The sequence below is a fragment of the Cydia fagiglandana genome, chromosome 21 (genome assembly GCF_963556715.1).
Source record: "Cydia fagiglandana chromosome 21, ilCydFagi1.1, whole genome shotgun sequence".
NCBI lineage: Eukaryota > Metazoa > Arthropoda > Insecta > Lepidoptera > Tortricidae > Cydia > Cydia fagiglandana.
In genome coordinates this window covers 1,685,330-1,701,119 of record NC_085952.1, presented here as the reverse complement: position 1 = coordinate 1,701,119, position 15,790 = coordinate 1,685,330, and the positions used below count along the sequence as shown (strand labels likewise).

The 15,790-nt window shown below is 43.5% G+C and overlaps 2 protein-coding genes across 2 annotated transcripts in view; both read left to right on the top strand.

Moving 5' to 3' along the window:
- Positions 1-412: 412 nt before the first annotated feature.
- Positions 413-15,790, top strand: part of LOC134675077 (facilitated trehalose transporter Tret1-like) — a 43,903-nt gene continuing 28,525 nt past the window's right edge. Inside the window, exons 1-3 of the mRNA XM_063533240.1 lie at positions 413-459; positions 12,695-12,856; positions 13,952-14,154. Coding sequence (XP_063389310.1) covers positions 414-459; positions 12,695-12,856; positions 13,952-14,154 — 411 coding nt within the window. The 5' untranslated portion in view covers position 413. The remainder of the gene's footprint in view (positions 460-12,694; positions 12,857-13,951; positions 14,155-15,790) is intronic.
- LOC134675323 (uncharacterized) lies at positions 4,623-8,491 on the top strand. The gene is made up of 3 exons (XM_063533530.1): positions 4,623-4,958; positions 7,328-7,484; positions 8,444-8,491. Exons 1-3 carry the CDS (start codon positions 4,633-4,635, stop codon positions 8,489-8,491), a joined length of 531 nt encoding a protein of 176 aa, XP_063389600.1. The 5' UTR covers positions 4,623-4,632.

The window sequence follows — 15,790 nt, the reverse complement described above, 5'->3', positions numbered from 1 at the left end:
CATAGGTTTTTGTAGTGAAGTAAAATAGACAATTATCGTATAATTCATTAGTAGACAATCAAGAACACAACTATGAATACAACAATAACATACACAATGTATTACAGTAATAACTAGAACCGATTACTAATCGCCATAACGTAGCATTGACGTGAAAATTACTTCATCAGTTTCAGTACTCGAGTAGTGTTAGAGAGTAAAAGTGGTATATTTAGTTAAATTAAGAAAATTTACATTTTGTACTAAGTAGTGTACCTAGTTTAGTATTTGTACGGTAACTGTACTAAATAACTTGGTATCTAGTCTAACAAAGTTCCAATAGTATGTGAGTTCGAATATCACTCGAATCAGTAAATTTTTCGATTATTTAAGTAATAACATTATTAAGTTTTAATTTATTATTTTTACGCGAAATGAAGACCGGACAAGTGTGGCGACAATACATTATTGGAGCTATCGGTACGTACTACAAAAAAATAAGGACATAAATAAATAAATACTTAAGTAAATTTTGGGACAATCTTACGCAAATTGATCTAGTCTCTCTTTATGGAGTGTCTACTCGTAGGTACATATCTTCCTACCTATCACATCACTAACACCTTATAAAACAAAGGCCCCCGCCGAGTCTGTCTGTTTGTATGTTCGTAATAAACTCAAAAACTACTGAATGGATTTTCATGCGGTTTTCGATACAGTGATTCTTAAGGAAAGGAATAATTTGCTAAGGTATTGTGTAACCCGTTGGAAGCCGGGTGGGCCGCTAGTTACCTATCAATAAACGAAGGCACATAAAGGCCGAGATTTATAATGTGTCAAATTAACAAAGATTTTTGTTAATTTGTTCTTAGATTGTTGTTTTCCATACTTCAAGACGGCTTCTCAGTGATCGTAACGTCACTGAGCTTTACTCACGAAACGCCCCTAACAAAACGGCAAGTGATCGTGACGTCATGGAGTAAAGTGTCATTCTATGGAACTTGCTAACTATGTAAACAAACCGCCATATTGAAATTGTCTCTGAATGATGAATTTACTAGTGACGTATTTGTTTACATAGTTAGCAAGTTCCCTAGACCTTAGAGGATATAACCAATGGAGACGCCATGTCTAAAATTTTCGGTACAAAATAGTCTGCCGTTTTTTGCGGGGGAGGGGCACATCAAATGTATAGGTACGTCATGTCAGATAAACGTCAGTCCATACATATGGTTGACATGTGGTTGACCATTGGCCGCCTATTTTCGACAGAGGGGAACGCCTGTTAATGGCGGCTCCATTGTTAATTACTCCGAGCCCTAGAATGACACTTTAGAGTACGATGGTCAACTTAGACTATCATTTTCTAACATGGCTTTTGTAGGCGACGGACCTATACCAACCTCCGTGCTGCGCGCGTGCTGGCCGGTAAGAATGCCGCGGCCAGCGCGCGTCTTTTGTTTTTGTAAATATTTTTTCACTGTGAGTTTCTCTATGCGAATGGTAGCAACTAATGTTTTGTGTTTTGCACATCGTTTGAATTTAAATGTGTAAATTGCCTCTAGTTTTGTATATATTCTGTGTACTTTATGTGTTGTGTAAATACTGTGTAAAAATAAACTGTACATATTAAACTTTTCGCGTATTTTTCGTCATCGGCGGCCCGATTGCCTACAAAAGTGGTCAACTTCGAACCGGATCTAAATGTTTAAGACACCACCAGCCGCAGTGATGAAAACGCGTAGTGCTGCGCGAAAAGAGCTGCAAGTACCAATGTTACACAGTACATTTAACATGGAAGGTAACAAACAACCGTCGCTGCGTAGCAAAAGTAAGTCTCTTTCTATGTCATCCTCTATTGAGACCAGACGCAAGCGGCTTGAACTAGAGGCAGAGAAACAAAAAGCCGCTATTCAGTTGCAGCTCATCGAGAAACAATTACAGGCGGACTTAGCCGAGCTAGATGAAGAGAATAGTAGGCAACAGTCATATGCGGGCTCTATTAGCGATGTCAAGGACTGGCTCGACACACACTAACCACCGCAACAGGAACTACATGAGGAGCAGCAAGACCACACTAATGGTAATAACTCGGTCAAGCTGCGCCAACCGGCGTTTGTCGCCCATACTCCTGTCGGTAATAAGTCGTCCCCGAGCACACATGAACATGAAAACGTAGCCGCCGCCTCTGTAAGTAACATAGAGCAACAAAATGACCGCCAGTCGGCGGTAGTCACTACTGACAGTGTCGCGATACTAGCGAGCGCTATCAAAGACTTAGCCGTTGCCTCTGCTAATAATAAACCGAATGCAAGCCTACTTAGCAGAATTAGCACTTCGCGAGACCTGCCTGTGTTCTCCGGAGACCCGATGGAGTGGCTACAGTTTAAACAGGCGTACACGCAGTCAACAGAGGTATGCGATTTCAGCCCGGCTGAGAACATGTGGAGGCTAAGGAAGTGTCTACATGGTGCTGCAAAAGATGCTGTGTCAGCTCTTTTAATTAGTGCTTCCTCGCCCGACAAGGTCATCGCGACATTGGAGCTACAATTTGGTAATGCTGACACTATTTTATTCAAATTGATGAACGATATAAAGAAACTTCGCCCAGTATCGCCCGAGTATCACAGTGATATCGTTGCATTTTCCGTGAAAATACAAAACTTTACAGAAGCGATACGCGCAGTTGGCCGCGAAGTATATATGCATGATGTGACTATTTCATCAATCGTACTGTCTAAACTTCCACCAGTGCTGATTTCTAAGTGGTCTGATTATAGTTTTGTACAGATAAAGGCAGGCATAAAACCGCGATTGGAGATATTATCTGAATTTCTTAGCCTAGAGGCGGAGAAGATATCGGCCACAGCGAACGCTAGTTTAATGTGCACTATGAATACGCAACACAACAATAAAAATGTCACTCGGGCGCAAGCTGTACTAGTGCAAGCGGACAGCCAGATGAACCGCAGTATTGCTCATGTAAACTGTCAGTATTGTAAGATGTCTGCACATGAACTGACCGAGTGTAAGAAGTTTAAGAAGGCGTTGCGTAAGGATCGCTGGCGGTATGTTAAACGCTCTAATGTTTGCTTTAAGTGTTTGAAAGCTCGTCACGAGGCCGAATCCTGCTCGGCTCCCGTATGTGATACAGATAACTGCGGCGGCGAACATCATCGGTTGCTTCATTTTGTTGGCCGCAACAGCGCTGATCCACCGAGCACGGACTCGGCCGCAACTTCGACGTCGCCGCCGCCTACAGCGCCTACAGCGGCTACTACACCTACCGTAGAGATCGTAAACCACGTAAAAGCGACGGACACTAAAGTGTATTTGAAGGTAGTGCCAATTAAAGTTCACGGTCCTAATGGCGTTTTCAGTGTGAACGCATTCATCGACGACGGATCTTCGGTAACGATGGTTAGCCGCGAGCTCGCCGCCCGCGCCGGGTTGCGCGGGCGCCCTCAATCTATGCTCGTCAGTGGTGCGTGGAAAGGTGACGACTCAGTGCATGACACTACAGTGTATAATGTCGATATATCAAGTGAAAATGATGAAGTGTTTAGTATTAAGGCTCGTGGTGTAACAGATTTGGATTTGCCAGAACAAAATGTATCCCATATTAACCTAGACAAGTATTCTCACCTTAGAGCACTAAAAAATAAGTTGTCTCAAAATGTTGATATGAAGCCCGAAGTTTTGATAGGGCAAGATAATTGTCATTTATTTATTCCTTTAGAGGTATGTGTAGGTAAACGTTATGAGCCGTTAGCTACCCGAACGCCCCTAGGTTGGTCCGTACATGGCCCAGTGCGGGTTCCGCGCGTTGAAAGCTCAGCCATGCAAGCACACACGACGCTGCTCTTGTCCGGCGCACCTGTGGTCGAATCTGAACTCGGCCTCCGCGAGTTGCACGAGGTGGTGAGGCGCTCTTTTAGTATAGAGGCCATGGGTGTAACAGGTAAGCCAAGGCAGAACAGTGACGACGTGTCCGCTCAAACAAAGCTCGAGGAAACTGCGACTCTCATTAACGGTAGGTGGCAAGTAGGATTACCTTGGAAGGACGACAACTGCAAATTACCTGAAAGCTTTCCTATGGCTTTCAAAAGGCTACAAGGTGTAGAACGAAAAATGGCTGCAAATGAAGAGTTCGCTCAAAGGTATCGCGAGCGCGTTAGCCATTTACTTGATAATGACTTTGCTAGGGAAGTGGAGGAGCCGCAGCCGACGCCAAAGACCTGGTATCTTCCTCATTTTGGGGTGGATAACCCAAACAAAAAGAAGCTCAGACTCGTGTTTGACGCGGCCGCTGAATGTGAAGGTATGTCACTTAATGATCACCTACTTACAGGGCCAGATTTACTTTCATCTCTGTTCGGAATAATGGTTCGATTTCGTGAGAACAGAGTGGGAGTGACTGGAGACATAAAGGATATGTTTTTAAGGGTAAAGATAAGACCTGAAGACCAAGATGCTTTGCGTTTTCTATGGAGAGGTACGCCTAATGAGCCCGTGAAAACATATTCTATGACTTCACTCATTTTTGGCGCCAATTGCGCACCTTTCATTGCGCAATTCATAAAAAATAAAAATGCGCTACGGTTTGAATCAACACATCCTTCAGCCGTCGCTGCTATTTGTGAGCAGCACTATATGGATGACTACATACAAAGTCTACCGGATGAATCTACCGCGATTGATATGGTGAAGGATATAATTAATATTCACAAAGAGGGTGGGTTCGAAATTCGGAATTTCACGAGCAATAACTTGGATGTGTTGAAAAGTGTGCCTACCGAGGCTTTAGGCGATGCTGCTGTAAAATTCAAAATAGGTCAGCAATATGAAGGCGAACGAACACTCGGGCTCATTTGGTACCCAGGGACGGACGAACTAGGTTTCGACGTGTCGTTGAAGCGTGTGCCACTTGATATATTGAAAGGTGAGCAAAGACCAACTAAAAGGCTAATGTTGAAAGTCATTATAGTAGAAGAGCCGGCCGCAAATTTTCTAACCGACTTGATACCACGATGAAATGCACAATGGTTTCCCATAAAAATGATGCTAAGTCCGAATTCGATAGTCTGCCACGGCGGAACTTGCCGAAAGTACGAAAAAGAAGGCCACTTCCGGTGCCAAAAAAGGGGGTTGATTTAACCCATCTGATACCGAAATAATAATTATGGCAGCAGTTAGAAATTTACATGTAGACCCATAAAACCGAAGTCTGCCAGTATTTTTTTTGCCGGAAGTGCTTGGCAGACGCTCTCAAAGGTGGCCACCGGGACCCCTAATTTAACCCATCTGATACCACCATGAAACCAATTCCAGTCGGTAGGTATGAACCCTCATGTCAGGAATATATAAGTCTGCCAAGGCTTTTCCTGCCGAAACACCTTGGCAGACGAGATTATGTGAGCAAGGTAACCATCGGTTACCGTACACTAACCCATCTGATACCACCATGAAACCAATTCCAGTCGGTAGGTATGAACCCCCATTTTAGGAATATATAAGTCTGCCAAGGTTTTTCCTGCCGAAACACCTTGGCAGACGAGATTATAAGCAAGATGACCATAGGTTACCGTACACTAACCCATCTGATACCACGATGAAACCAATTCCAGTCGGTAGGTATGGACCATCATTTCAGGAATATATAAGTCTGCCAGGGCTTTTCCTGCCGAAACACCTTGGCAGACGAGATTATGTTAGCAAGGTGTACATCAGTTACCCTACATCAACCCATCTGATACCACCATGAAACCAATTCCAGTCGGTAGGTATGAACCCCCATTTCAGGAATATATAAGTCTGCCAAGGCGTTTCCTGCCGAAACACCTTGGCAGACGAGATTATAAGCAAGATGACCATCGGTTACCGTACACTAACCCATCTGATACCACGATGAAATCAAGTCCAGTCGGTAGGTATGAACCCTCATTTCAGGAATATGTAAGTCTGCCAGGGCATTTCCTGCCGAAACACCTTGGCAGACGAGATTATGTTAGCAAGGTGTACATCAGTTACCCTACATTTACCTATCTGATACCTTGTTTGACAAGTCGAGTCTGCCAAGTCAAGTCTTCTAACGCCTTGGCAGACTTATATATTCTTGAAATGCGGGTTCATACCTATCGACTGGAATTGGTTTCATGTAATTGATGTACATCTTGCTAACATAATCTCGTCTGCCAAGGTGTTTCGGCAGGAAAGGCCCTGGCAGACTTATATATTCCTGAAATGAGGGTTTATACCTACCGACTGGAATTGGTTTCATGGTGGTATCAGATGGGTTAGTGTACGGTAACCGATGGCCATCTTGCTTATAATCTCGTCTGCCAAGGTGTTTCGGCAGGAAAAACCTTGGCAGACTTATATATTCCTCAAATGGGGGTTCATAACTACCGACTGGAATTGGTTTCATGGTGGTATCAGATGGGTTAGTGTACGGTAACCGATGGTCATCTTGCTTATAATCACGTCTGCTAAAGTGTTTCGGCAAGAAAAGCCTTGGCAGACTTATATATTCCTGAAATGGGGGTTCATACCTACCGACTGGAATTGGTTTCATGGTGGTATCAGGTGGGTTGATGTAGGGTAACTGATGTACACCTTGCTAACATAATCTCGTCTGCCAAGGTGTTTCGGCAGGAAAAGCCCTGGCAGACTTATATATTCCTGAAATGAGGGTGCATACCTACCGACTGGAATTGGTTTCATGGTGGTATCAGATGGGTTAGTGTACGGTAACCGATGATCATTTTGCTTATAATCTCGTCTGCCAAGGTGTTTCGGCAGGAAAAACCTTGGCAGACTTATATATTCCTAAAATGGGGGTTCATACCTACCGACTGGAATTGGTTTCATGGTGGTATCAGATGGGTTAGTGTAGGGTAACCGATGGTTACCTTGCTCACATAATCTCGTCTGCCAAGGTGTTTCGGCAGGAAAAGCCTTGGCAGACTTATATATTCCTGACATGAGGGTTCATACCTACCGACTGGAATTGGTTTTATTGTGGTATCAGATGGGTTAAATTAGGGGTCCCGGTGGCCACCTTTGAGAACGTCTGCCAAGCACTTCCGGCAAAAAAAATACTGGCAGACTTCGCTTTTATGTGTCTACATGTAAATTTCTAACTGCTGCCATAACTATTATTTCGGTATCAGATGGGTTAAATCAACCCCCTTTTTTGGCACCGGAAGTGGCCTTCTTTTTCGTACTTTCGGCAAGTTCCGCCGTGGCAGACTATCGAATTCGGACTTAGCATCACTTTTATGGGAAACCATTGTGCATTTCATCGTGGTATCAAGTCGGTTAGAAAATTTGCGGCCCGCTCTTCTACTATTATGTCAATATTCGACGTGTTTGGCTTTTTGGCTCCTTTTACCATTCAAGGCAAGATAATGCTGCAAGATACGTGGAAATCGCATGTCGGCTGGGATGACACCATTCCTGACGCCACATTTGATAAGTGGAGAAAGTGGCTCGAGCTGCTGCAGGTAATAAATAAAATTCGAGTACCCAGATGTTATCACCAGGCAGCGACAACAGGCAGCGTAGCATTGCTATGAGAGCCGGTCGTTACAAACGCTGCACCATCTCCACTGACGGGCGTCAGCGCAAGTGCTGCTGCAACAAGGTGTGAGTATAATAATCTGCAGTTGCATACGTTTTGTGATGCGTCAACAAAAGCAATGGCTGCCGTGTCATACTGGCGATGGAATGACAAGTTTGGAAACACCTGTGTAGCGTTAGTGGCTAGCAAATGTAGAGTTTGTCCAGTCAAACCATTGACAGTGCCCAGATGTGAGTTACAAAGTGCTCTTTTAGCTGCCAGATTAGCAGATACACTGTTAAAAGAGCACAAACTCAAAGCAACGCGTAGATACTTTTGGAGTGATGCCACTACCGTGTTGCACTGGATAAAAAATGACACACGCAATTACAAGACTTTTGTTGCGAATAGATTGGGTGAAATCGACGAGCTTACGCGTGCATCAGAGTGGAGGTACGTACCTACTAAATTAAATATTGCCGACACAGCTACACGTGAGGTCTACGATGAAACCATTTTTCAAAACGAATGGTTCAACGGTCCTACATTTTTGTACGGTGAAGAATCTACATGGCCGCAAGACTTAGTGGAACGAGATGTAAATGTTTCAAATCTAGAACGCGTAACATTGGTCCATGAAACTACTCAACACTCGTCTCTTCTGGATCCTCATCGTTTTTCGTCTTGGTTGCGGCTTAAGAGAGCTACTGCAGCGGTTCTTAAGTTTGTAAACAGGTGTAAAAAAACGTACAAGTGAAGAGGACTGCGAGACAATGGAACGAGCGGAGCGTCTTATATTGAAACAAGCCCAGCGAGAGTCTTTTGGCCAAGAGATTGCAGCAATAAAATCAGGTAAGTGTATAGAACGCAGTAGCAGAATACGTACCTTATCACCATTTTTAGACGAGTTCGACGTGCTACGATGTGGTGGCCGAATTGACGCCGCACTAGATGTTGCACATGATGTAAAAAGACCAGTCATCCTTGACGGTAAGCATCACGTAGCGCGACTATTAGCTAAACATTACCATGAAAAGGCTGCTCACGATCAACAGGAGACTGTAGTAAATAATCTCAAGCAGAGATACTGGATAGTGCAGCTGAGGTCTACTGTTAAGTTTGTAGCTTCACGCTGCATGATATGCAGACTGAGGAAAGCCAAACCTGAAGTTCCCAGGATGGGGGACTTACCAGCTGCGCGTATGGCTCACCATCAGAGGCCGTTTACATGGGTCTCTATTGTTTCCCAAATAGTTTTAAGTCATAATGTATTGTTTGTCCGAATTTTCGTTAGTCATAATTGGTATTTCTCAGAAACGCGTAACTTTTCAGGATTGTCATAAAACAAACCTAACCTAACCTAACCTATCTATAGAATAACCTCAGGAAAATCCTGAAAAGTTAAGGGTTTCAGTTTTATGACTAACGATAATATGTCAAACAATACATTATGACTTAAAACTTTATGGGAAACAAAGGGACCCCCGTTTACATACAGCGGATGTGATCTGTTTGGCCCGATGGAGGTGACAGTAGGAAGACACCGCGAAAACAGGTTTGGTGTACTTTTTACTTGTCTGACGGTAAGAGCCGTCCATATAGAAATAGTTCATACTCTGACAACGGATTCTATGATAATGGCACTTCGGCGGATGGCGGCACGAAGAGGTTGGCCGCGATATTTATATTCCGATAACGGTACTAACCTGCGGGGCGCTGATTCGGAATTGAAGAAAGCTGTTCAGGAACTAGATGATGAAGTCTTGAAAAGAGAAGCTGCGAACGAAGGAATCCAGTGGTCGTTTATTCCACCCGCTAGTCCCCATTGGGGTGGGGCATGGGAACCCAAGTAACATTTTAGTCCTATAATTTTAGTTTTTATCGCTAAAAGCTTGTATAGACGTCGTATTAAGGTTCCAGAGGTGACCACCTGTTGTATAAAAGCGTTTGGCAACACCTTTTTGCTCTATAGGCTTATACAGCTAATATATTCTATAAACAATTGATGTAAAGGTTTACATCATCATTTTATAGAGCCGTTATAGGCGTGTACTATGACAGGTTCAAATATAACCACTATAGAGCAATATTACTGTATAATAGTCTTTGGAATCACTTTTATGCAACAAATTTGCACTATTAAGGGTCCTCTGCAAGCCACTATAGTTTTGTGTTTTAACAGTGACCAAAACCCAACTATACAACGATTTTAGGATATAGTGGCTTTAGAGATCACTGCTATAGTACATAATACTTTAGTAGTTTGCTCTATTAAAGTTCCCTGCAAGCCGCTATAGTTCTGTGTTTTAACAGTGACAAAAACCCAACTATACTACGATTTTAGGATATATTGGCTTTAGAGATCACTGCTATAGTACATAATACTTTGTAGTTTGCGCTATTAAGGTTCCCTGCAAGCCGCTATAGTTTTGTGTTTTAACAGTGACAAAAACCCAACTATACAACGATTTCAGGATACAGTAGCTTTAAAGATCACTGCTATAGTACATAATACTTTAGTAGTTTGCGCTATTAAGGTTCCCTGGAAGCCGCTATAGTTTTGTGTTTTAACAGTGACGAAAATCCAACTGTACAACAATTTTAGGATATAGTGACTTTAGAGATCACTGCTATAGTACATAATACTTTAGTAGTTTGCGCTATTAAGGTTCCCTGCAAGCCGCTATAGTTTTGTGTTTTAACAGTGACAAAAACCCAACTATACAACGATTTTAGGATATAGTGGCTTTAGAGATCACTGCTATAGTACATAATACTTTAGTAGTTTGCGCTATTAAGATTCCCTGCTAGCCGCTATAGTTTTGTGTTTTAACAGTGACAAAAACCCATCTATACAACGATTTCAGGATATAGTGGCTTTAGAGATCACTGTTATAGTACATAATACTTTAGTAGTCATATGAACACTATTATACAACTCTTTTGCTCTGTAGTAGCGTTTTTGGGACATATTTTTATAGCATTAAAAATCGCTTTCGTAGTTTTTAAATCCCTATTATATCTCATCGCTGTAAACGTCACAATGACTCTTTTATATCACAAAACTGTTGTATAGTGGTTTTTCTTTTTTCTTTTAAAAGACAACAACGTTATAGCTGAGTTTTTATGTCTTTTATAAACCGAGTTAGATACATAAAGGTAGAAACCGACTACTTGTAAATGATAAATTTGATCTGTAATGGCTACTTATATCTTGCTTATATAAGTTCAGGCCTAAGCCACATAATGTGGTTCCGTACAAAATATTTTTATATTAATGAATTGATAAAAAAAGACCCCAGTGATATTAGTGATTGTAGTTCAGATTTATCATCAATGGTTTAATACAAGCATATAATCGTGACGGTTTTGATATTTATCGCCATCCATTATTAGCACATTTTTTTTACCAATAACACTGAAAAAGAAAACAACAGTAATAACTACATCTTAATTAAAAAAAAATCCTACGTCTTTCTAAAGAGTTTGTTGGTGTAACTGGGTCACAGCAAAATTCTTTTGGAACCCTAATTTTAATCATGATGGCGGTGAATATTTCGTCGTAAGTTCTATAGTTAGCCTATAAAAGCGTCGGATTTACTTCTTGGCTGTATAGTAGTAAATATGGTGAATATCATAATATTTTACTAAATTATTTTATTAAAATCATAAATAAATCGAGGGGGCATTTAAAATTCCTCATTAACCTAATACTATTCTAACGGTAAAACTTCCGTCCCATATACTTTTTGCGCTAAGGACCGAATTATTCGACATCTAAATGACGCATATTAATATAGTCTTTACTTGTCACCATTTTACTTAGTACTTACCGTTTTTGTGAAGTAAACACACAACAAAACCACTCACAACAGTTGATGGAAAACTTGATAGCAAATTGCGTAGTAAAGGAACTATAAATTCTACAATAGTATAAAAAAGCACTATAATAGAATTTCAAATACTACTATAGTATAAAACAAGCACTATAATGGAATCTCAAATGCTACTATAGTATAAATTGACACTATAATGGCGTTTCTGACAACAAATTAGAACAAGAATCATGCATTATATCACTTTTATAGACCTAAAACGTCACGACTGACACTGCTACAGGTCTACTATATCACTGAATGGCACTAAAGATGCGCCATTTTGGCTTTATACAACCTTCATAGGTCTTTTATAGGACCTTAAGTGGTATTTAGGAAACGTTCTATCGACTGCTATAGTACCACAAATTGTTACTTGGGAACGTCTGGTGCGTAGTGTAAAGACTTCACTAAAGGTAATTTTAAAAGAAAGAGCGCCCAAAGATGAAACTTTGAGCACTCTTATAGCCGAGGTAGAAAACATAGTGAACTGTAGACCCTTAACTCACGTATCTGTTGAACCTGGAAGTGATGAGGCTTTGACGCCAAATCATTTCCTCCTCGGTACGTCGTCCAGCTTACCTGTATTAGGTTGTTTTAATGATAACGACTTACATCTCCGGAAGCAATGGCGCAAGTCACAGCTTCTAGCAGATATGTTTTGGCAGCGTTGGGTCAGAGAGTACTTGCCGGTTTTGATACCACGACAAAAATGGAACCAGGAACAGAGGCCTCTGCAGGTAGGTGACCTGGTGCTGATAGTGGACCCTGGAGCTCGCCGAAACGTGTGGTTAAAAGGTGTGGTAAGTCAAGTATTCCCGGGAGCAGATGGTCGGGTGCGCATGGTTGAGCTGAAGACTAAATCGGGAACGTTGAGGCGTTCGGCAACACGCGTTGCGAGAATCCCAATAGTAAATGAGTGCTGAGCCAGCACTGGGGTGGGGAATGTAGGCGACGGACCTATACCAACCTCCGTGCTGCGCGCGTGCTGGCCGGTAAGAATGCCGCGGCCAGCGCGCGTCTTTTGTTTTTGTAAATATTTTTTCACTGTGAGTTTCTCTATGCGAATGGTAGCAACTAATGTTTTGTGTTTTGCACATCGTTTGAATTTAAATGTGTAAATTGCCTCTAGTTTTGTATATATTCTGTGTACTTTATGTGTTGTGTAAATACTGTGTAAAAATAAACTGTACATATTAAACTTTTCGCGTATTTTTCGTCATCGGCGGCCCGATTGCCTACAGCTTTAATTTAATGCTTAAAGACCTATCCTCAACAGCGAACATAGGCATCGTAATGACGGGCTACTCCATGGGTTGGACGTCTCCCGTCACCGTCAAGCTGAAGGACTCAAATCTGACGGATTCGCCCCTCGCGGCACCCATCACCGTGGACCAGGAGTCATGGATCGGCTCCATCTTGAATCTGGGGGCTATTCTTGGTGAGTAGGAAGACGTCTCCCGTCACCGTCAAGCTGAAGGACTCAAATCTGACGGACTCGCCCCTCGCGGCACCCATCACCGTGGACCAGGAGTCATGGATCGGCTCCATCTTGAATCTGGGGGCTATACTTGGTGAGTAGGAGGTCTCCCGTCACCGTCAAGCTGAAGGACGGACGGATGGACTCGCCCCTCGCGGCACCCATCACCGTAGACCAGGAGTCTTGAATCGGCTCCATCTTGAATCTGGGGGCTATTCTTGGTGAGTAAGGAGGTCTCCCGTCACCGTCAAGCTGAAGGACGGACGGATGGACTCGCCCCTCGCGGCACCCATCGCCGTAGACCAGGAGTCATGGATCAGCTCCATCTTGAATCTGGGGGCTATTCTTGGTGAGTAGGGTAGGAGGACGTCTCCCGTCACCGTCAAGCTGAAGGACGGACGGATGGACTCGCCCCTCGCGGCACCCATCACCGTGGACCAGGAGTCATGGATCGGCTCCATCTTGAATCTGGGGGTTATCCTTGGTGAGTAGGAGGTCTCCCGTCACCGTCAAGCTGAAGGACTCAAATCTGACGGACCCGCCCCTCGGAGCACCCATCACCGTAGACCAGGAGTCTTGGATCGGCTCCATCTTGAATCTGGGGGCTATTCTTGGTTAGTAGGAGGTCTCCCGGCACCGTCAAGCTGAAGGACGGACGGATGGACTCGCCCCTCGCGGCACCCATCACCGTGGACCAGGAGTCATGGATCGGCTCCATCTTGAAGCCGCGGGCAGAAGTTAGGCACCTAGTAGTTTATAATCGCGTTTGTTTTTCATCTCGGTCAGTATAACTGGGCGACCAAAGGGCGGCCGCTTTATTCTTTACCAAGAGGATAAGTCTGGCGGTGAAGAGGGGTAACGTCACTAGCGTTCTTGCCACCATGCCGGAAGGAGGTGATTTCGGGAAGTCTTTTAATAGGTACATACTTATTTATTTCGTTTTAAGTTTTGTTTCTAACATAAGTTTAAATTGTACTTGGATTTGATTGTAATTACTGTGATTGTTGAATGTGATGACTGTTTGTCAATAAACGACGCCTGACGTTAATATTCCAGGGCCATTCATCGCCGGCCCGCTAGCCGCCCGCCTCGGCCGCAAATGGACGCTCATCCTATCCTCAACCCCCCTTTTTATCGGCTACATCTTAATTGTGGCCGCCGCCACCGTGGGTGTCCTCTACGCCGGGCGTTTCATGTGGGGCGTCGGTGCCGGCATGCTGTTCACCGTGTCTCCTATGTACTGCGCTGAAATTGCCACGGTAGTGTCATCCGTCTCGCTCTTGATCGCTCCATCGTCTCTTCGGTGGCTGGGTGCATATAGCAGCAGGAGTAACCTCTGAGACCTACTTCTACGCCGGGCGTTTCATGTGGGGTGTCGGTGCCGGCATGCTTTTCACCGTGACGCCCATGTACTGCGCTGAGATAGCCACGGTAAGAGTATCTTCGAATGTAATCATGTCTTCCGTCTCTCTTCTAATCGCTCCATCTCTCTTCGCTGGCGGATCCTTATTAGAGATGCAACGGATAGTTGTTTGGCCGGATACCGGATACCGGATATTCGGCCTGTCCATCGGCCGAATATCCGGTATCAGGCCGCCGCATATTCGGCCAGCGGAACTATACTTACATTTCGGTTTTTCAGGTGCGCATTCTGCAGGGTTGACCTGTTTCTTAGTAAACGTTCACGCGGACTTATTTCTAGGTTGGAAATGAGTGCGCGTGCAAGTCAATGGAATTATTAAATTGTTTTAAAATAATAATCAAGTACTATTATGACCGTGTCTGTTTCTTAAATCCAATTTACTCCAAAATCAAGCAATATGTTACTATCCGGTATCCGACCGAATATTAAATAATGGCCGGATAGGCCGGATACCGGATAGTAACCGGATATCCGGTGCATCTCTAATCCTTATAGCGGCCGCCACCGCTGTGGCGTTCCTCTTACGCCGGTCGTCTGGGCTGCGATGCGTATACGCCGTTCACTTTAAGTACCTCTTCCCGCACCACGCCGCAACCCATGGGGATAGGCTTGATGAGAATGGGTGTCATTCTGAATCCCTAACAACGTTTGTCCTAAAGTCACTTGCCCTAACTGGCTTGTCCTAATGGGCAGATGCCCTAACAATCAATTGCCTAACGGTTATTTTCCATAATGCAAGGTTCTGAAAAATGGTTAGGTTAGCATGCACGGATATGCACGGATATAAATGGTTAGGCGGATCCTTATTAGAGATGCCACAAAAGTAGGTTAGGTTAGGGTTCTGCGACCCTCGCAAAAAAGAAAATATGCTTAATAACATTAGGATAAGTAATCAATAATTAGGAAAATCTAAATTAGGGTTTTTAGTGTTAGGATAACTGATCATTATGACAAACAATATTAGGGAATGCAAAGATAGGAGAAAATACTTTAGGGATTCAGATATAGATCCGATGAGAATATTGTGAGCTATGAACAACGAAACGCCTGTCTCAGTGCACAGTGTCACAGTGCGCACTAATCTCGTAGATACCTAGAGTTAGACAGAGAAAAGTCTGCAGCGATTTTGATAGCCCACCCAAGTGTTATTTTAAACGTCAATCTTCTATGAAATTATGACGTATAAATAACAGTTGCACTGCGTGGGCTATCAAAATCGCTGCAGACTTTTCTTGGTCTAACTCTAAAGGCCTGTGCACACCGGCTGCGTGTGCGTGACGTGCACGTGTGCGTGCGGCGTTGTAGTATACAGATCTTTATGAGAGACGGCACACCGCTTGCGTGACGTGTGCGTGTGCGGCTCCAACATTTTACGTACACGTCACGCACACGCATGCCGGTGTGCACAGGCCTTAATCGTCTTTCAATTTATCGCCACTCGTTTCGAATTTCCTATTTTCCGCACTTGTATC

Coding starts and splice junctions, on each gene's coding strand:
- LOC134675323 (XM_063533530.1), top strand. CDS start 4,633: ATGGATGACTACATACAAAGTCTACCGGATGAATCTACCGCGATTGAT. Junction 4,959..7,327: donor AAAAGGCTAATGTTGAAAGT/CATTATAGTAGA, acceptor CCGCTCTTCTAC/TATTATGTCAATATTCGACG. Junction 7,485..8,443: donor AGTGGCTCGAGCTGCTGCAG/GTAATAAATAAA, acceptor CACCATTTTTAG/ACGAGTTCGACGTGCTACGA.